At 32.1% G+C, this 23,035-nt stretch overlaps 1 protein-coding gene across 1 annotated transcript in view; it reads right to left on the bottom strand.

Annotated features, from left to right (window-relative positions):
* Window positions 1-508: 508 nt before the first annotated feature.
* Window positions 509-23,035, bottom strand: part of LOC126883021 (vesicle-associated membrane protein 7) — a 35,904-nt gene continuing 13,377 nt past the window's right edge. Inside the window, exons 4-5 of the mRNA XM_050648203.1 lie at window positions 15,301-15,368; window positions 509-1,030 (exon numbers count right to left, since the gene is read on the bottom strand). Coding sequence (XP_050504160.1) covers window positions 866-1,030; window positions 15,301-15,368 — 233 coding nt within the window. The 3' untranslated portion in view covers window positions 509-865. The remainder of the gene's footprint in view (window positions 1,031-15,300; window positions 15,369-23,035) is intronic.

The following is a 23,035-nucleotide window of genomic DNA, read 5'->3' as shown; positions in this document are numbered from 1 at the left end:
GTAAATAACGTCTACGACATTCCGGGTTGTGCTGCATAGCTTCTTTTTGAAGTTATACTTCTTTAGGCACGAGGGTGAATTTTTACATTCACTGGCGCATGCGCATACCGACAGTATGTTAGTCACTACTTTATGTAGCACACATGAAGTGTGCGTGAAAAGAATATATTATTAGTGTTTTTAGTAAATATATTTATTATAATTTTTGTGTCTTTGGATTTGTCTTCCTGGGGAATAAGATATTTTATAATAATAGTAAGTATACATATTTAAAGTATTTTTGTATACTTCACTTGGTCTATTAAATTTGTCAGTATGTATGAAAAATCTTGTAACCTGTCAAAGCAAAGGGAGTATAGCGCAGTGGTAGAGCGCGTGACCGGAGATCGAGAGGTACCCGGTTCGAATCCCCGTGTGTTTTCTAATTTTTTTTATTTTTCTTATTGTTTTAAAAAAAAATTTGGATAGTTAGTAAAAATTAGTTTAATCTTTAAATAAAATACAAATAACCTGTTGAAAGTATATTTATTTCGTTGCAATCATATATAATAGAAGTATGTATAACTTCTTACGTGCGTACAAAGTACACACACATTCTTTTTTTTTTTGACGAACTGCCCCTGATGATGCTATGAGGGCGAAAGTACTTAGGCAAGATTTAATAAATAACTGTGCTCGTTCTGCCTTTTATTTGTAAAATTTATATATTCGAGCATTCAACCATATCTTATTGTACTTACATAAATCTCTCACACCTGCTGCATGGTAAAATTCAATAAAATCATGATTTAAACATTACAAATAAAAAGTATTTTCCCTAAAATTATATGATGTATCTTAAGTTCACTAATATATTTGTTGGTAATTATTTTTTCGAAATACATCCTTGCCATAATAAGCCTCCGCAAGAAATGGAGACAATAAAATAGACGATCACAGTAACAACGACGCCAATAATAATGTACATCTTCATATTTTTCCAGAATAACGATCTGGCTAGGTTTCTGCTCGTAGTTCTAAACGTCACCGACTGAAACAAATCATATTATCAATTAAAGCATAATTTGTACATAATATTCTTATACTCTGGGCTAATTAGAAACATACAAGGAAAAGTTATTTACCAGCAATTTTATTGCTAGAATCGAATCTGATGATTGTATATATTAATAATATAGGTATGCAAAGTCCGCAGATAATGTGCTACTTTTTTTTATAAACAAAATGGCGCCCGAAAATCGTGTTTTTTTCAATTTTTGCTCTATAACTCCAATGATTTTAACTTTACACCAAAAACACCCAAATAAAAATTCACCGTAATTTAATTTTGCATAGAAATGTTTTTCCCGATTTACATTGACGAAAATTTTCCCCGGAAAATGCGGGTTTTTCCAACAAAATCTTTAATTTTCAACTAAAATTTTAGATAAGTAATTGTTTATCAATAATTAAATAACTTGGTAATATAAAAACTTTTTTCGTATAGATTATAATTCCAGAAATCGGTGAAAATTGAATGAACAGTTTAACAACAATTGAATTGTTAATTAAAAATGTACGGTTGGCATAATAACCATAATAATTATGATACATAAGAATAACTATGATTTTTGTATAAAAAGACACTGTACCTATCTAATGTACTTTACAGAATTAAAATTTAACAATTTAATCGGCCTCAGGAATATTTTAAAATTATAAACAATTTTTTGGCTTATAAACAAATAGAATATCTCGGGAAATGTTAAATTAAATTAAATCATAAAAACGGTATTGGAAAAAAGCGGCAGGGCGCTTCTTTTAAAAGAAAAAACGTTTAATTGTGATGAGTGGTTCCTGAGATACAACCGGTCTAAGTTGACCGACATTTACGACAAAGATAAAAACAATAGGATCATAATTTTCAAACCATCACCTTTTTATTTTTGTCCTCTTTCTCCACACCAATCTTCATATTTTTAACATACTCATAACATATATTATTATAATAAAAACTATCGATATTACCAGTGAAAATTGCCAAAAATAGCAAAATTTCAATCAAAAATTAGGTTGTAGAGAATGTAATCTCAAAGTTCAAAATCGGTATACGTTAAAAAAATGCATTTTCTCGGCTTCCCATGGAGCAATTTTCTTCATTCTTTTATTGTAACTCGAGTAGAGCCATCTAACTAACGCATTATTAAGTGTCAAACTTGCTTTTGTTTTGTAATAATAGATTAATTTATTTATAAGAAAAGAAAACTACATATTTTTTCCGGTTGTAGACTTTTTTTAGACAAACTTACTACAAGTGTACCTTTTAACGTTAAAAACACAAATATTCGCATTTTAAAGCTGTAGAATTATTTACACAATATTTATTTAAACAAATTAAAAATTTTTGTTATAATAAATAAATTAATTTATTATAACAAAACAAAAGCAACTTTGACATTTAATAATGCGCTATTTAGATGGCTCTACTCGAGTTACTTGGGAACAAAAAAAGAATGAAGAAACTTGCTCCATGGGAAGCCGAGAAAATGCATTTTTTTAACGTATACTGATTTTGAACTTTGAGATTACATTTTCTCCAACCTAATTTTTGATTGGAATTTTGCTATTTTTGGCAATTTTCACTCGTAATATCGATAGTTTTTATTATAATAATATATGTTATGAGTATTTCCAAGACATGAAAATTGGTGTGGAGAAAGATGACAAAAATAAAAAGGTGATGGTTTGAAAATTATGATCCTATTGTTTATATCTTTGCCGTAAATGCCGGTCAACTTTGACCGGTTGTATCTCAGGAACCACTCATCAAAATTAAACGTTTTTTCTTTTAAAAGAAGCGCCCTGCCGCTTTTTTTCCAATACCGTTTTTATGATTAAATTTAATTTAATATTTCCCGAGATATTCTATTTGTTTATAAGCCAAAAAATAGTTTATAATTTTAAAATATTCCTGAGGCCGCTTAAATAGTCCAATTTCAATTCTGTTAAGTACATTAGATAGGTACAGGGTGTTTTTTACAAAAATCATAGTTATTCTTATGTATCATAATTATTGTTGTTATTGCAGCGACCGTAAATTTTCAATTAACAATTGAATTGTGGCTAAACTGTTCATTCAATTTCCACCAGCTTCTGGAATTACAATCTATACGAAAAGAGCTTTTATATTACTAAGTTATTTAATTATTGATAAACAATTACTTATCTAAAATTTTAGTTGAAAATTAAAGATTTTGTTGGAAAAACCTGCATTTTCCGGGGAAAATTTTCGTCGAAGTAAATCGGGAAAAACACGTCTCTATGCAGAATTTAATTGCGATGAATTTTTATTTGAGTGTTTTTGGTGTAACGTTAAAATCTTTGGAGTTATAGAGCAAAAATTGAAAGAAACACGATTTTCGGGCGCCACTTTGTTTATAAAAAAAGTAGCACACTATCTGCGGACTTTGCATACCTATATTATTAATATACAGGGTGATTGATTAGTAGGGTAAAGCTCAATAGCTCCGCTATAGTAATATATAGCAATAAAAGTTAATAACAAAAATTTTAGCTACCTTTGAGCTTCACATTACAAAATTAGTTAGAATGTTACAGGGTGTTCGATAACACAGTGGCAGACCTAACTTATGTTTTTTTTTTAATGGAACACCCTATATTTTATTTTATATTCGAAATCCTGTTAACTTCTCCATCACAAAAATATAAAGGTTTGTAATGTTATGCAGGGTATTTACAAAGTTATAACCAATTTTGTATGAAAATCGTAACAAGTTCAACTCCCTGTATAAATAAAAATAAGCACAACAGCAATGGTTTATTAATGCCATATTATTTTATTTATTGTCAAAATTTTTAAGAATTATTGATATTGCTAATTTTCTTTATATCAAATACAGGGTAAGTCAAAACGCAAGTACATTATTTTCTCAGTAATGTTAAATGGAACACCCTGTATTTTATATCATTATTGAAAAGTAACATTAACGTACTTTAATTTTTATATAACATTCCCTATGCCCAAATTTATTAGTTTTCGAGATATTTTCATTTTTCAGAGCAAATTATTTTAGGTGTTTAAATTTATCTAAATTTTAAGTAAGCCATGACTGAATTGACAATTGAAGATTACCGATTATCAATCCGGTAATCAATGTAACACTGTAGCAAATAAAGAAATAAAAATAATTTATTAGTAATACATTTTACAAACAAAAACACAACCACTGCATGCAACATTTTTGAAACAATTAAAAACTATCTTTTTATGTAAATGCAACAAATAAACAAAGAAAATTAGTAATAAATTTTACAAAAAACACACAAACACAAGATACAATATTTTGTGAAGACAATTAAACACTACTTTTGTATGTATATGTAACAATCTAACAAATAAAGAACGAAACATAATTTATCAGTAATACATTTTGCAAAAAAACGTTTGAAAAAATTAGAAGCTACTTTTAATAAAATATTTTTAATATTTAATTACATAAGGTGTTCAAAATTATCTCCTAACACATTTATGTACGCCTAAAAACGATCATTGAATGAGCTACTTACTCTACGGAGCATTTGTAAATTAACACATCGAAATACACTTTTGTATTCTATTTTTAATCTCATCCCTTGTTGTTGGAGGTATTTTAAAAACTTCATTATTAACGTAACCCAAAAAAATCAGTCCAGTTTATTAAATTCTGGTGATTTGAGTGGCCACGCTACTGGTCCATTGAAAAATGAAAATATCTCGAAAACTAATAAATTTAGACATAGGGAATGTTATCTAAAAATTAAAGTACGGTAATGGTACTTTTCAATAGTGATATAAAATACCATTTAAAATACCATAACAAAGTTCCATTTAAAATTACTGAGAAAATAATGTACTTGCGTTTTGACTCACCCTGTATTTGATATAAAGAAAATTAGCAATATCGACCATTCTTGAAAATTTTGACAATACGTTAAAAAATATGGCATTAATAAACCACTGTTGTTTTGCTTATTTTTATTTATACAGGGAGTTAAACTTGTTACGATTTTCATATAAAATTGGTTCTTCTTCTTCTTTTTCTTCGTCTAGCCATTCACGTCCACATTTGAACATAAGCCTCTTCAAGTCTTCCTTTCCATTGTTTTTTGTTGTACGCTACTTGTAGCCAATTTTTCCCGGCAGTTCGTTTCAGATCATCTGTCCATCTCATAGGAGGTCTGCCTCTGGGTCTTTTGTGTTCGTATGGTCTCCAGGTTAGAATTGTTTTGTGCCATTTGTTAAGATCGCTCCTAGCTACATGTCCAGCGTATTCTCATTTCAATTTTAGTGATTTTTGTACCACATCGGTGACTTTGGTTTTCTGTCTTATCCATGTGTTTGTTTTTCTGTCCTTAAGTGATATGCCAAGCATTGCTCTTTCCATCGCGTGTTGAGTGACTGAGTATGTTCATATTCTTTTTTGTGATTGTCCATGTTTGTGCCCCATATGTTAATATCGGAATAATGCATGCATCAAAGACTTTAGATCTAAGATGTAGTTGAATTTGCTGATTTCTGAGTATATAGTTCAGTTTGCCGAATGCTGCCCATGCTAACTTTCTTCTTCTTTTTATTTCTTCCGTTTGAATTTCCCTATTTAGTATTATTTTTTGTCCTAAGTATATATATTCTTCAACTTTTTATATAACTTTGTTGTTTATTATTGTCACCGTTTCTTCAGAGTGTATGACTTTTGTTTTGTTTAAATTCATTTTCAGTCCTATTTTAAAGATTCTGTGTGTAGTTCTGAAAGCATGGTTTGCAGTTCTTGTAGGTCAGTAGCTATCAGGATTATGTCATCCGTAAATCGTAGATTACTGAGATAGCGGCCATTGATGTTTATTCCCTTATATTTCCAATTTAGATTTTTAAAAACGTCCTCCAAAACTAAGGTGAACAGTTTGGGTGATAGAGTGTCTCCCTGTTTGACTCCCCTGTTTAATGGTACAGGGTTCGAGTATTTATTTTCATTTAGGTAGTATGTAGCTGTAGCTTGGTTCATAGTTTCTTTTATTAAGTTAATATATCTGCTGTCTATTCTACAATTTTGCATTGCGTTTATTACGGCCGGGCCGTGTGTTCTATAGTGTCGAAAGCTTTTTCGTAGTCTACAAATGCTATAAAAACTGGAAACTTGTATTCGTTACATTTTTCTATTAATATTTTTGTGGTTAACAGGTGATCGGAAGTTGAATAGCCTTTTCTAAAACCTGCATGTTCATATGGTTGGTATTCATCTAATTTTCTTGTTAGTCGGGTAGTTATGACTTTGGTGAGTATTTTAAATAGGTGTGACAATAGACTGATGGACCTGTAGTTTTCCAACTTTCGATTATCACCTTTCTTGTGTAATAAGATTACTTTAGAGTTGTTCCAGCTCTTAGGGACTTTGCCCTGGTGTAAACAACTGTCTATAAGCTTAGTTACAATTGCAATGAGTTCCTTACCTCCTTCTAATATCATATCTGTAGTAATACTATCTTCTCCTGCAGCTTTATTTCTCTTCATGTTTCCCAATGCTGTAGTTACCTCTGAAATTGTTACTTTTTGCATTATTTCCGATCCAACATTTTTTATTAATTTCCGTGCTGGTCTCATTTCATCGTCTTGTTGATGTGTTCTGTAGAGTTCCGTGTAAAATTCTTCTATTCGTTTCAGTATGTTTTCTCTAGTTGTAATTTCATTTTCGTCTTTTCCCATTAATGATATTATCTGACGTCGTCCTAGTGTCGGTCTGAGGCATTTCATACTCTTATTTTTTTCAATAGTTGTTGTTATTAATTTTTCTTCTTCTTTTCTTTTTTGTTTTCTGATTCCTTTTCTAATCTGCCTATTAAGTTCTCTATATTCTGCGGTTCCCTTTTTGTTAGATTTATTTAAGATCTTCCTTTTTTCTAAGGGAAAATGAATTTTTTCTATTTGTTGTAATATTTCTTTATCTAATTCATTGTGTGTTGTTTTTGGTTTTTTCAGTTGCAGAATGCTTTTGTTCACTGTTTCGGTTATAAGGTAATCATCAATATCATTGGAGTTTATCTGCTGCATGTTATCGTGATTTAATGCATGCATTATCTTTTTATTAAATTCACTATTTTTGATTTCTTCAGATGTCCATTTGTATCTTTTTTCATGTATCCTTTTTCTTTCTAGTTTTTTGTTTATTACTAGTTTTGTTCTTATTAGTTTATGGTCGCTTCCTAGGTAAAACTAATTTAATACCGATACGTCTTTTACTAGGTTTCTATTTTTCGTTAAGATATAATCTATTTCATTCTTTGTCTTTTTATCGAGGCTCATCCATGTCCATTTTCTGCTTGGTTTTTTTATTGAAAAAGGAGTTCATTGAGTACATGTTATGTTCATTCATGAAATTGAGAAGCATTTCTCCTCTATCGTTTCTTTGCCCGTAGCCATAATTGCCAATTAAATGTTCATAATCTTCTTCTTTTTTGCCCAATTTAGCATTAAAATCTCCTAATAGTATTTCGTAGTTTGTTTTATTTGTTTCTATAGCTGTTCTTATTTCATCATAAAATATTTCTACTTCTTCTTCATCGTGGCTTTTGGTTGGGGCGTATACTTGGATCACTTTCAGAGTGGTTCTTTTATTAATTCTGATAATAAGGTATGCTACTCTGTCTGATATGGGCTTGAATTCTTCGATACACTCTGTGAGGCTTTGTTTTACCAAGAATCCCACTCCAGTGTATTCGCCACCTTTATGCATAAAATGTGTGCCATTTTTTAGTATTAGGTACATACTCATCACCTTTTCTTCTGGTTTCGCATATACCCAGGATATCCCATTTTATATCCTTTAGCTCATTTTCTATATCTGGGAATCTATTGTCGTCCGTCAAAGTTCGAATATTGTAAGAACATAGCCAAATTGTCATCTTGTGGCAGCCGGGTCCTGCCCAGGGATTCTTGGCACCCCCTCTTCCGTCTGTTGTTTGATCGCTGCCTTGATCAAGACTTTGGGAAGTGCTGGGAACTGGGGGCCTTTTCTTTTTTGTGCTATCCATTGACTTGAAGGTTTGGACCGTTATCTCCTCACGCTGGTCCAGTGCGGGTTGAGGAGGGAAGGATTTGGGTAGGTTTGGGTTGGTGGGTAGGATATAGGGACTAGGATCCGCTTCTCTCCCGGAAGAGGATTGGGAGAAAAAGCCGAGCTCGCGTACGCAAGGGCAGGGGCGCATTCCTGAAGCAGATTTGTCTTTACTGGGATCGTAAAGAGAGTCTACCCGCTACCCCCCCATGGTTACCCCCATAAAATTGGTTATAACTTTGTAAATACCCTGTATAACATAAACCTTTATATTTTTGTGATGGAGAAGTTAACAGGATTTCGAATTTAAAATAAAATATAGGGTGTTCTATTTAAAAAAAACATAAGTTTGGTCTGCCACTGTGTTATCGAACTAATTTTGTAATGTGAAGCTCAAAGGTGGCTAAAATTTTTGTTATTAACTTTTATTGCTATCTATTACTATAGCGGAGCTATTGAGCTTTACCCTACTAATCAATCACCCTGTATACAATCATAAGATTCGATTCCAGCAATAAAATTGCTGGTAAATAGCTTTTCCCAAAAATGGCCTATTCTCCGATAATCTGCCCAGACTATTATTCTTAGTCCACAGTACATCGTCTTTTTTCAAAAATGATTACAAAAGTCTTAAAAATGGTGTTAATTATGTACTTCGTTTGAGCGAGTCTACCGCTTTCTAAAAAATTTCAGAGTGCAGGTTGGACTCGTTTCCACACGCACCACGCCTAAACCTGTAGCGCTAGCGCGGTTAGGTTTTGTGATTGCAAAACTATAATTTTTAATTTTAATCAAAAGATTATGCTTTAGAATAAAATAAATTATTTTTGTGGGACAAAAAAGAGGAAGCAATCGTCGAGTCCGACATCCGCAAGATGTCACTCTAGACCAGGGCCCATCTGTAAAAATATTAGTACATTTGGACGTTGAGAGGTGACTCAAATTTTTTTGCAGAAATTGCTTGAAAATAAATCAAATAATAATATTTGAGTTGTCCTCCCTCTCAAAGAGGTCCGGAACATTGTTTAAATAATTAAAATGTCAAAAAATTAAGGAAAAATTCGATTTTTTTCTTGGTTTATTGATTATAACTTTAAAAGTATTCATTTCCGAGAAAAGTTGTATTGACATAAAAGTTGTGTAACTAAATTTCCCACAATATAGAATTGGTTAAAAATTTACAAAATAGTCACCCTTGTTGCAAAATAGCAATAATTGTGAAAAAAACATACAAAAACAAGTATTCGCATTTTACGTTTTTCAACCATTTATGCTACACTTAGGACCTTCGTATTTCACCCTAAAAAACTTAATTATACAGTTAAACAATGCTGTAAATTTCATTAAGATTGGTTCAATTAATTTTGCAAAATAAATTTTGCAATCCAGCTGTTGAGATAATACCTATCACAACATGACAATAGGACGTCATAAAGATCGTCCTAACAAAGAGAGAGAGAGAGACTGTACTACTAAAGAGGTGCTGGTTCTAAACACAATATAATGAGGTTATCTACCTGTACCTGTAATAAAGGGGGTGAGAGAGGGATATTTAAACACTAAGGTTTAAAGGAGCTTTTACCATGAGTACTAACATTTTATTAAGAGGAAATATATACAAAGTAGAGTAAGAAAACCTAGGAGAGAAAGAGAATAAACATACATAAAACATAAATGGGTGGATGCAACACTAGCATTGATCCAGAGAAATCAAAATACCTACTACAAAACTACAAAAAGTACTTACGAGCTACCAATGAGTCCTTCAGTCCGTGTACGCACTATATTGTCTGTCCAAAAGTCACTTGTTCCACGATCCAGTCTGGAGACGATGTGGGTGAAGGCAACAGAGTGATGCGTCTTCTTCTTTCTAGTTGAGAAACAGGTGAGTCCCTACCGGACCTATTGAATCCACTTTTACGTGGATTGAGGGAGCAAAACAGCGTGTTGCAACCACCTCGAACTGGAACACAACTTACACTTTTGAGAGTCGAGTCTGGCAACGGTGTGTTGCTGAGATCTCGTACTGAGACACTGTACAATTTCTTGAGGGAGCGACAGGCATGTCGCATGGACCCCAGCTTGTGAGACACCGCCATAAAAAGGCGATTTTGCCCTGGTCCATCAATAAGACCAAGAGGGAAGCGGGGGTGACACTTGAGGTCTCGAAGAGAAAGTCTTCCCGAACCATATGTCTTTTGAGCTGAGTGCTGAGGCACACACATAACACTAAATTGTTCTTACATTTAAACTGTTGACAGTGTTGCATTTCAAAGATGGACTTATTTATAAAAATATTTTCAATCTTTTTACATGGTCGAATAATTGTTCGAACACCAGCTTTCGTAAAAAAAATTCATTTTTTCAAAATGTTGCAGGACTGAAAATAAAGCAGATAGCAAGTTGAAATTTGTTTTGCTTATAGAAGTGTACCGTACCTTTCATTTGCAACTTTGCAAAATTAAAATTGATTAACATCACGGCGTCAGGAATTTTTTTATATAAACATTAATTATTGGTGCTACGCACAGGACAGCGGATAGTTTTCTCTGATTGGGCATTCCAATGACCTTTGATAATGATTGATACATTTTAATTTTTATTACATTTCGATATAAATAAATAAATTTGTTTATTGCAAAATAAAAACCCATACTCTATCCTTTGAAATAACACTTTTATTAGCAAAAACTTTCTGTGTTCATATATTTAAACTTAAATAATAAAAGTGTATTATTTTTAAACATATGCAATTGTTTAAACAATATTTCATAAACAATAATAAAATTAGTTTGATTTTTGTGGAATTAAAATATTAAAATACAACAAAATATAGAGTAAGAAAATAATATATTAGATAAAGATAGGAAGAAATTTTGGTGGAAATCAACTTGTGTGAATCGAACAACGCTGTCCTGCGCGTAGCACCAAAAATTATTGTTTATTTCAAAAATTTTCTGACGCCGTGGTAATTAATCGATTTTAATTTTGAAAATTGCAACTGAAAGGTACAGTACACTTCTATAAGCGATAAAAATTTCAACTTGCTATCTGCTTTATTTTCAGTCCTGTAACATTTTGAAAAAATAAATTTTTTTTGCGAAAGCTGGATTGCAAAATTTATTTTGCAAAATCTATTGAACCGATGTTAATGAAATTTACAGTATTGTTTTACTATATCATAAGATTTTTCTGGGTGAAATATGAAGGTCCTAATAGTGTAGCATAAATGGTTGAAAAACGTAAAATGCGAATACTTGTTTTTGTATGGTTTTTTCACAATTATTGCTATTTTGCAACTAGGTTGACTATTTTTTTAATTTTTGACCAATTCTATATTGTAGGAAATTTAATTACGCAACTTTTATGTCAGTACAACTTTTTTCGGAAATGAATACTTTTAAAGTTATAATCAAAAAACGAAGAAAAAAATCGAATTTTTCCTTCAATTTTTGACATTTTGATTATTTAAACAATGTTCCGGACCTTTTTGAGAGGGAGGATAACTGAAATATTATTATTTGATTTATTTTCAAGCAATTTCTGCAAAAACATTTGAGTCACCTCTCAACGTCCATCTCAAAACAGATGCGCCCTGGACTACTCTAGCGCGGTACAGTTTTGTTATTACAAAACTCTTAATTTTCAATTCAAAGTATTGATAATTAATTACTAAAGATTGTCGATCTCTTGTCCGACAAATTTACAGCCTCGTTCCTTTAGTCAGACAACGTAAATATGTTAATTATGGCAGGTTGTTTTGCGATTACAAAATTTCGGACACGAATAAAAAGTGATAGATTGGAGGGTCCTTTATACAAATGTAGCACTGTCCGACAAAAATTGAGTATCAGATACATATTTCTTACATAAAATATGTTGTTGAATGAAAAGTAACTATTTTTAAAAATGAATTTTAGTAACGTGAAAAAATTTTTCGGAGAGCTTGGATATTAGTGCACCCTAATATGTCTGTGTAGATTTTGGCATTGGATCCTAGCATATGTAACACAGTTGCCGTATTCTCTATTTTTTCATACTATCACATTACAGTTTTTTGTGATATTATATTTGTGTGTGAAAGGTATCATTTTAGGTATGTTTTAATATGATAGGTATGTATATGTAGATAGGTTTTTACTTAATTAGTTTAAATCATTGTAAAGTTTAACTTGCTAGAAACCTTGTAATATTGTGTAATGTGTAAAAAATAAGTAGTTTTGAAACACCAATTAAGTAAAGTTTATTATGTTGTTGTTTTCACAAATTTTGAAAAATGTGAAAACGTTGAATTATCCTCGCCCGTCTGTCCGCAGGGCACAAAATATCCATGATATTTATATAAATATCAAAATATCGGATATACATATATGATATATATCCGATATATATCCAAAATGTGATATTAATATGATATTTATGATATTTTGGAAAACATTTCAATAGAGAAACTAAATTGACCAAAATAAGACTCTAAATGTAGAATGTAACAGTATAAAAGATATATGTTTACTTAAATAAAAAATACAAAAATATAAACACTATGTATGGTAGTATGTTACATAAACAGTAAACAAAATGATACGAGTATCCGAGTAACAACCAAATTATCTAAAAATATTGAAAACATTAACTTAAACATTTCTATTTTTCCAAAGAAACTCAAAATACTGAACATTTAAAAAACAAAATCAAAATTTTGAAAATTAATTAAGATAATTGTTCAACATTGGAAGTGTCGGAATCAAAACCAGTAAAGCACCCAAGACAGGCTAGATACAACTCAGAGAATTTCTGTCAGAAGGCAAGTCAACACAGTTGCTACGTTGCCGCTTCTTAACCTTCTTATGTAAAAATTAGTACGAAATAAAATACTGATATATATCACGATATATATAATATAAATATCATGATATATATCAGTGGATATATATCCTCGCGCCCTATCTGTCCGTCCGTCCGTCTTGTCTGTCTGTTTGTAAACTCAACTCCTCCGTCATTATACCAGGTAGAATGACAAATGAGGTGTCAAATGAAAGCTTATAATCCCAGGATGGTACTAAAGGTGAGAAGTTTGACATAGGCTGTCTGTCCGACTGTCCGTCCGACCGCGAATATAACTCCTCCGTCACTATAGCAGGTAGAATGACAAATGAGGTGTCAAATGAAAGCTTATAATCCAAGGATGGTACTAAAGGTGAGAAATTTGACCTAGGCTGTCTGTCCGTCTGACTGCGAATATAATTTCTTCGCCAATATACCAGGTAGAATAACAAATAAGGTGTCAAATGAAAGCTTATAATCCAAGGATGGTACTAAAGGTGAGAAGTTTGACATAGGCTGTCTGTCCGCCTGTCCGTCCGACCGCGAATATAACTCCTCTGTCACTATAGCAGGTAGAATGACAAATAGGGTGTCAAATGAAAGCTTATAATTCCTCCGTCACTATACAAGGTAGAATCCCAAAAGATGAGAAATTTGGCATCGGACTTCCGGTTTTAGATTTGCAACCGTAAGTACTGTTTTAAAGTCACCGAAATAGTATAAGCGATATATCATTCGACGTACCTTACCAAGATGAGAACAAATGTAGAATTTTGGTTTTTATATCATTTCCGGTTAAAAGGTTCTAACCGGAAGTGCCATATTATAGTCGCAGAAATACATGTAGCACATCAATCGAAGCGTATTGAAAAGTCGAGTTTGAATCTTTAATTTCGATTTGGAAGTAATTTCTGTTTAAACAATTATGACCCACAGTTTAGTAAATATGACTCAAAATTAGTAAAATCGTATATCAATCGACGCAAATTTACAGGAAGGGTTCAAATATCGACTTCCAGTTCTACTTTCAATTACTTTGGGTAAAAACCTTGGACTTAGTTGTCCAATTACGACTTCGTCTAATAGGACGAAGTCCAATTACTTATTTTTTACAAACAGCTCAAAGGAGGGATGTTAATAATTATAAAAAAAAAGTAGATAAATAATTATAGTAAATTAAAAAATAGTTTTGAAACACCAATAAAGTAAAGCTTTTTAATATAAAAAGCTCAAAAGAGGCATTTTAAATCAAAGTTACTTTAAAATTGTTATAAAAAAGAAGATCAACTGATAAATAAAAGAGGTCAATGAAGATAAACTGTAAAAATGTTTTTAAATCGAAGTTAATTTAAATCGTTATAAAAAAGTAGATAGGTAGATAAATCAAACAGATGAATGATTATAATAAATTAAAAAAGAGTTTTGAAACACCAATAAAGTAAATTTTTTTTTTCATTTGACACCTCATTTGTCATTCTACCTGGTATAGTGACGGAGAAGTAAACGTTATTATAAAATTATTCTATTATTCTTGTAGGTACATTTAACATTGATTGAAATTATGAATGAAATAAAGAAAACAGTATGGCAAAACTGTGACGCACAAGCATAAGATTTAGCTGTGGGTTACATAGGGTGCACTAATATCCAAGCTGTCCAAATTTTCTGTAGTTTAAATTGTGTGGGGTGTTATTAGTTCCGTTAACATATTAGACCTATAATTGAATATAGTAAGGCTTCCGGAATATATCCTAATTGAATATAGAGAAATTAACACCATGGAACTGACTAATCCTAAGCAACTTTTATTCTTTAGAATTTTTCACTAAGTTAATAATTTTCGAGTTATTTGCGAGTGAATGTGTTCATTTTTCAATAAAAAAACCTAGTTTTAGACGGTTTTTCGCAAATAACTCAAAAAGTATTTTATCGAAAAAAAAACATTCTTAACAAAAATATAGCTTAAAAAAGTAAACAAAATGATTTATGTATGATTTACCTTAGCCTAGTGGAAGCAGAGTTGTAGCTAATGAAAAATAGGTTCATATTCGTCAAATTAAAAATCGAATATTTCAACGTGAAATAATAAAAAAAATGAAGCACTTTTTGGGGAAAACTGATTACAACTTTTTTAAAGTGTTTAAAGAAAACCTTTATTTTCGTTTTTTTTTTAAGTTTCTAGGGTCAAAAGTAAGCAAGTCACGCTCAAAATAATGTTAAGCCCCTTTTTGTAAAAAAATCATAATAAATTTAAAGAAAAACGCTGTAGAGCAAAAGTTGCTTAAAATTAGTCGGTTTTGTCCACCTCCAGACTTATTTTGAACTTTGACTTTGAACTTTGTTAAAAGACACGATATTATGTTTATGTAGATCAGCAGAATATACTTACGCCTTGATTAAGATCGTCTGCTTTGTTGACAAGTAGTTCTAGCCTTTCCCCTCTCATTGAAATGTTATCTAAAAATCAATGATTTTATAAAATATATTTGAAGATACTGATAATCATCTTGATATTTTTTATAAATAATACACCGTAAAAATCTAAAACTACTGTAACAAAAGATTACTTTTGACCGAGTCTCGTATAACAGGTCCCATCACCACACACGCAGATCCACATCGATCTTTCTAGATAAGACGCGATGCAGAGGGCGGAAGACGAGCAATTCTCCGAATGTAGCGACAATAACTAGAGATGGGCAGAATCTTCGAGAAATAACGGCTGGTGTTTATATAGGAGCGAATTTTGTAAATAGAGTTTAGTTTAAGCTAGAGTTTGTAAAAGAAAACTTGTATACATAAATTAGTAAAGTCGTATATAAGTACGAATCGCTCGTTTTGCTGGTACAGTGGTGTTAACGGTGTGGGGTGTAAATAAATTAAAAGTAAGTTTAAAAAGACTTATTCGTCGGGAATAATTAAAGTGCGTTCACTGTTCGGTATTCGGAAAGACTTTTAAAAGACATTTTAAAAAGTACGTGTGTGCCGACCAAAGATGTTGCTAGAAGACCTTTCAGTAAAACAGTTGGCGGGAACAGTTAGAGGAATGGGATGAAGACAGCAGTGGTGTCAAGAAAACCCTGCAAACACGACTCGAGGGTGTCCTCAGGAAGAACGGAGATGACCCAAAGACGTTCTCCTTCCAGTCAGCAGAACAAGCAATCTTATCGAAATTAAAAACTATTTCTCAAAAGATCGATGAAATTTCTAGAAAAAAGCGACGAGAAATTTGAAAGTGTTTCTCAAGTAATTAAAGACGTTTGTAGACAGAACAACGAGAAATTTGAAGAAGTTTCTAGAACATCCGATAAGATACAGAAAAGTGTAGACGACAATAAAGAAATGCTAGAAGAGAAGATCAAACAATTAGAGAGCATGATAACCGATAATTAATGCAGTAGCGTTAGATCCTGTAGTGAAAGAAGAATCGCCGAGAGACGAAACGTCGCATCATATGAGATTTAAATTACCACCATTTGATGGAAAGTCTTCTTGGTCCATATACCGTAGACAATTTGAAGCTATTGCGGCCGCTAATCATTGAACCGAACAAGAGAAGGCTGTTTCCTTGACTGCCGCTTTACGAGGTGATGCTGCAAAAATATATTAAGGTCAATTCCTAGAGGCCAAGAAAAATGTTACCAGACCTTATTCAGTCGTCTAGAAAAACGCTATGAAGATGCCCATCTACAACAAGTATACAAAGCACAACTGCGAAGTAGAAGTCAACGAGCAAGTGAGAATCTGCAAGAATTTGAATCAGATGTTGCTCGTGTGGTGAGGTTGGCTTATCCGGAGGTGCCAGACAGCGTTTTGGATGAAATTGCGGTAGATACCTTCGTCAATGCGTTAAAAGAGTGAACTACAGAAAGCTTTACGACTAGCAAGACCAAAAGTTTTAGATGAAACACTTGCTATTGCCTTGGAACACGAAGCAGCTAGCCAAGCTTCACGAAACAATCGAGTACTAACCGTGGAAAAAGACGATAAGAGAAAAGATGAACGTTTGGAGGAAATGGTACGGAGGGTGATTCGTGACACGATGCCGACGAGACGCGTGAAGAGGGCTGGAAGAGTTCGTTCAAATACAGGTGCCTCCTCGATACGGCCATGCCAGTATCAGTAAGTGAATTGCTGTTGCGTTTAGTAAATTTCAATTTCTGACTTATCATCGACTTATTTCGTATGCTTTAAATGATGACGCACGGGTAAAGATTCAGGGACTCAACTGTACTTAAAGCCAAAATAGAGCAAATTTGGAATGAATTTACCCCTGAACAGTGCACTTAGTCGAGTCAATGCCAACAGAATTTGAGCGGTCATAAAGTCAAAGAGCAATGTTACTTCATTTAAAAATAAATATTTGTTCTATATCCCAATATTTAGTTACCAACAAAATGAACATTTTTTTTTATTAATTAATTCTCTTAGAGTAAAGTTTTGTGTTGCTTATTGAACCTATATGATTAGTAATCCACTAATAATTACATAGTATAGTGTAGGAAACAAAGGTTGAACCTTGCAAAATGGACACAAGTCCGGTTTTATTTTTTTTCTGGTATATCAAGGGGTGCTTGTTATAAGACTAACTTTTTCTGAAAAAATTTCGCCCCGGAACCCCCTTTTCACCCCTTTAAAGGGGGTAATTTGTGGTTTTTGCGGAACGTAGCCCTTCCTGTACCTTTTACAAAAAATTTCTTTTATAGAAATATGAAGAGGAATATATTTTCTACCATTTATTTCCCGACAGCATCTGTCTATCATCCACCGTGTAGCGGGGGTGGCGCCCCAAAGTTGACAAGTTTTTAAAAAAGATGTTTTTAAAAAAAATATATTTTTCCCTAACTGTAACGGAAATTAAGAAGAAATCCTGCGGCAATTATTCACAAATAATTGATAGATTTTTTGGTATAGGTTTCACTTAAGGATAGTTGCCCTTTTTTTAATTACAGGGTGTTACATTTTAAAAAACCCCTTTTTATACCATCTGAACCGTTTATGCTAGAGTAGACTTTCAGCGATTACCCATGTACTGGTGTTATTTACAAATTTGTATAATGCACCCCCATTTTTTTCCCGGAACCACCCAAAAAAAGAAGAATTAATAAATCAAGTGATTTTTTTGGAATCCTTCACACAATGCCCTTTATTAATATGCTTCATATATCATTTTGTTTACGTTATTATTATCCATACATGGACACCAAAAGCGATTTCCTAGTGCAACCACTGTAGCAAAAAAAAATAAATAAAATGGGGGGTTGAAAATTTTTTTTTGTTTTTTGCTTTTTGATCCATATGGGCATATGCTTCATCAATAGTGCTTTTCAAAAATATATATGGTTATTGCAACATCCCTGCGGAAACCATCCCTATCCTTGAAAATATACTGCAGAAACTGCCCCTATCCCTTGGCGAGCATGTTTTTACGATTTTATCATTACCTATGCATTCTTTTTAAACAAAACTTATACAAGGTTAAAGACCACTATTTACTCTAAAAATTAGGTCCTATTCATTTTTTTCGTATAAGCAACCGTTACGGCACAGTGGCGCCGTAAACCTCATATATGCTTTGGCGGGCTCCAGTTTTTGTTTTTTTTTCGTCATCTGTTCGTTTTATTGATAAAGTACTTATGTAAAATAAAACAAAACAGTGGTACCTACAAATTGTGACTTATGCACATTTTACAATCTTTGCGCCCCAAAGCCACAGTGGTGGCCCAAAATCAATTTTTGCATATTTTCGCCACCTACACGCATTTTATTGCATTAATGCTACCTTAATAGCATAATATTTACGCTTAGGTGGTCGCTAAGCAGTGGCGGATCCAGGGAGGGGTGATGGGGGTGATCACCTCCCCCTCTCAAACCAAGTGATATTATATTCAAAGATTATAAAAATATTCATTTATTTTTATAGAAATTTAGCCAATTGGCACCCCCCCTCTTAACGATGCTGGATCCTCCACTGTCGCTAAAGCATAAAAAGTACGCCATTCTTATTTAAAACGTCATAACTTTATATCCAGATGTTAAACAGGCAGCGTCGCTCATGTATCCTCCTACCGCACATTCTTATACACAGAGTCTAGTTTTAGTCTTTCTCACTACTTTAAGACTATATTAGACGTCATTGTTGCTGCGTGTTACTAAGTGGTGCATAAAGTACGCAAAACGACTATGTAAGTACCTGTGGTAAGTACCTAACAATAATTTTTTGGTTATCAAAGCATAGAATTAACTAAAAGTATAGTTTATTATGGCGGTATCCTTGATTTTAGGTCTCAAGTATCATAGAATTATAGAAAAAAACTTACTAGTGATGAGATAACGGAAATAGGCAGAAAAATAATGGAAGGATGTGATGATGAAGACATGGGTGGTATTGATCCCGATGGATTCGATGAATGTATTGAATACAGTGGGGATTATTCCTCTTCAAAGCAGGAATAAGATAACGAAATATTTCAAGGAACATAGGTTTACGGCGCCACTGTGCCGTAACGGTTGCTTATACGGAAAAAATGAATAGGACCTAATTTTTAGAGTAAATAGTGGTCTTTAACCTTGTATAAGTTTTGTTTAAAAAGAATGCATAGGTAATGAGAAAATCGTAAAAACATGCTCGCCAAGGGATAGGGGTAGTTTCTGCAGTATATTTTCAAGGATAGGGGTGGTTTGCGCAGGGATGTTGCAATAACCATATATATTTTTGAAAAGCACTATTGATGAAGCATATGCCCATATGGATGAAAAAGCAAAAAACAAAAAAAATTTCAACCCCCCATTTTATATATATTTTTTTTAGGTACAGGGGAAATCACTAGGAAATCTCTTTTGGTGTCCATGCATGGGTAATAATAACGTGCACAAAATGATATATGAAGTATATTAATAAAGGGCATTGTGTGTGAAGGATTCCAAGAAAATCACTTTATTTATTAATTCTTCTTTTTTTTTGGTGGTTCCGGGGAAAAATGGTGGTGCATTATACAAATTTGTAAATAGCATCAGTACATGGGTAATCGCTGCAAGGCTTTTTACTCTAGCATAAACGGTTCAGATGGTATAAAAAGGGGTTTTTTAAAATGTAACACCCTGTAATTAAAAATAGGGCAATTACCCTTAAGTGAAAGCTATACCAAAAAATCAGTCACTTATTAGTTAATAATTGCTGCAGGATTTCTTCTTAATTTCCGTTACAGTTAGGGAAAAATATATATTTTTTAAAAACATCTTTTTTAAAAACTTGTCAACTTTGGGGCGCAACCCCCGCTAAACGGTGGATGATAGACATATGCTGTCGGGAAATAAATCGTAGAAAATATAGTCCTCTTCATATTTCTATAAAAAATTTTTTTTGTAAAAGGTACAGGAAGGGCTACGTTCCGCAAAAACCACAAATTACCCCCTTTAAAGGGGTGAAAAGGGGGGTTCCGGGGCGAAATTTTTTCAGAAAAAGTTAGTCTTATAATAAGCACCCCTTGAGAAAACAGAAAAAAAAATAAAACCGGACTTGTGTCCATTTTGCAAGGTTCAACCTCTGTTTCCTACACTAGTATGTATTTCATAAAAAAAAACTAAAAAAAAAATAAACTGTCAACTATATGAATTATGGATGTATTTTAGTTTGTCCTAAATATAGTTGTTAGGGATCATTCATAAATTTAAAATCATTTTTGGGAAACAAAAACCTACCAAAAAAATACTCAACTCTAATAGAATAGATGGTTATAGTAAGCTTGTGTGAAGATAGAACAAGCAAATCGTAATTCTTGTAATGAAGAAGAAAATTATACACACACCGGCAAAATTAACGGAACACCTTAAAAATGGGACAAGTTAGATGTCTCGAATTTCCTAAACCTATTGTCCGATTTGAGTCATTTATTTAGTATGTTATAGTCTTATTATTTAAGAATATCAATGTAATCATATTGTTGCTAGACAGGTAAATGTTATTTTATACCGGGTGTAACAATCATACTGTGTTTTTTCCTTAAAGTTCGGAACACTCTGTGACATATTATAACATAGATAAAATATTGAAGTTAAAACTCAATTGTAGCCTTAGACTTTCTTAACATTTTCTTTTTGGATTCATTTGCTTACGTTGAATAATAAAAAAGTTAGGTACTTTAACAACTGGCCATGTTCGTCATCAATACAGGGTGTTTCTAAACAAGTGCAACAAACTTTAAGGGTTATTCTGCATGAAAAAAAATGAGCGTTTGCTTTATAAACATATGTCCGCAAATGCTTCGTTTCCGAGATACGGGATGTTGAATTTTTTCTTACAAACTGACGATTTATTTATTGCTTTAAAACCGGTTGAGATATGCAAATGAAATTTGGTAGGTGTTAAGTTTTAAGGGGTAGTTATTGCGCATTTTTGGACATAATAATTAAGAATATTATATTCATCATTGGCGTGCGTACGGGTATAAACATTTTAGATACATCCCGTATGCACGCCAATGGTGAATATAAAATTCTTGATTAATTATTTATATGGGAAATAAGCCACAATTAAAATGAAAAAAATAATTTTATTAACGTTTCGACGCCCAAATCGGGTGCCGTTGTCAAAATACAAAATATTACTAAAATAAACTAAAGTGTTGTTGTTAAGTAAAAAAAATTCTTCTAATAATTTATTTAATCTCACTCATTTATATTGGCAATTCAGACATATATTATACATTTTAAAGTAGAAGACTTTAAAATGATATTGCCAATATTTATGAGTTGCGTTCCTGGGACGACTTACTGAAAGATAGTTCATTCGATTACATGAAATTAACCCCAACTCAAGAATATCCGTCATAAAAAATTATAGCATGTGATATGTCTTTAAAAAGACAACCAAATGCAACGACAGTAAAATTCTCGCGTTAGAGACTTCATAGTAAATCACAAGGGAAAACCAGGAAAAAAAGAAAAAAAAAAAAAAAGAACAATATAGGGTACTATGTAAACTTGAATTGGAAAAGTCTAATCAAATTGAACAGAACATCAGCAAAGAGGAAATGAAAGCTTTAAAAACTTTAAGAAATGATGACTCCATAACAATCCTACCAGCGGATAAAGGCAATGCAACTGTAATAATGAATAAAATACAATATGAGGACAAAATTACAGATCTAATTACAAATGGACCTTATAGCAAATTAACGAAGGATCCAACGAAGACACTGAAAAACAAAATATATAGAACTTTATTCAAATTTAAAAATGATCTAACATACTATCAAAGAAAATTAATGACACCTCACTACAGTAAGACACCACATTTTTATGGAGTGCCGAAAATTCATAAAGCGAACATACCACTTAGACCCATTTGTAGTACCATCAATTCTCCTTGTAGTGAACTATCAAAATTCTTATTAAACATTCTAAAACCATTTGCTAATAATGATGACACTTTTATAAAAAATACAAAACATTTTTTAAACAAATTGTCAACTATTGAATTTAATCCAAATAATATTTTAGTAAGTTTTGACATAAACAGTTTATTTACAAATGTACCATTAGATAAAACTTTAAACATAATCAAAACGAAATTAGAGAATGATAATACATTGGCAACTAGGACAAGACTAAATGTATCAGCTATAATGGAGTTATTGACATTATGTACCCATAATACCTATTTTCAACTAAACAATGAATTCTATAAACAAAATTTTGGTCTAGCAATGGGCTCTTCTTTATCTCCACTATTGGCTAATATATTTATGGAGGATTTCGAAACTAATATTATTTCTAAACAAAATTTAAAACCCACAGTATGGTGGAGATATGTAGATGATGTGTTTTCAATATGGCCTCATAGATCAGAATTGTTGGATACGTTCCTGAATATTATAAACGATCAAGAAGAGACAATAAAATTTACAATGGAAAAGGAATACAATAACAGCCTACCTTTCCTCGATGTTTTGATCTCAAAGAAGGATATTGGATATGAGACTCAAGTGTATAGAAAACCAACACACACCAACAGATATCTCAATTACAAGTCAAATCACAACATCAACGTTAAAAAGGGAATCATTAAATCCTTATATGATAGAGCCAAAATTACTTGTTCTAACGAAAATTCCTTTTTAGCA

The sequence above is a fragment of the Diabrotica virgifera genome, chromosome 4 (genome assembly GCF_917563875.1).
Source record: "Diabrotica virgifera virgifera chromosome 4, PGI_DIABVI_V3a".
In the NCBI taxonomy this organism is placed as follows: domain Eukaryota; kingdom Metazoa; phylum Arthropoda; class Insecta; order Coleoptera; family Chrysomelidae; genus Diabrotica; species Diabrotica virgifera.
Note: the sequence above shows the minus strand (reverse complement) of the source record. Positions and strands in the feature narration are given on the sequence as shown.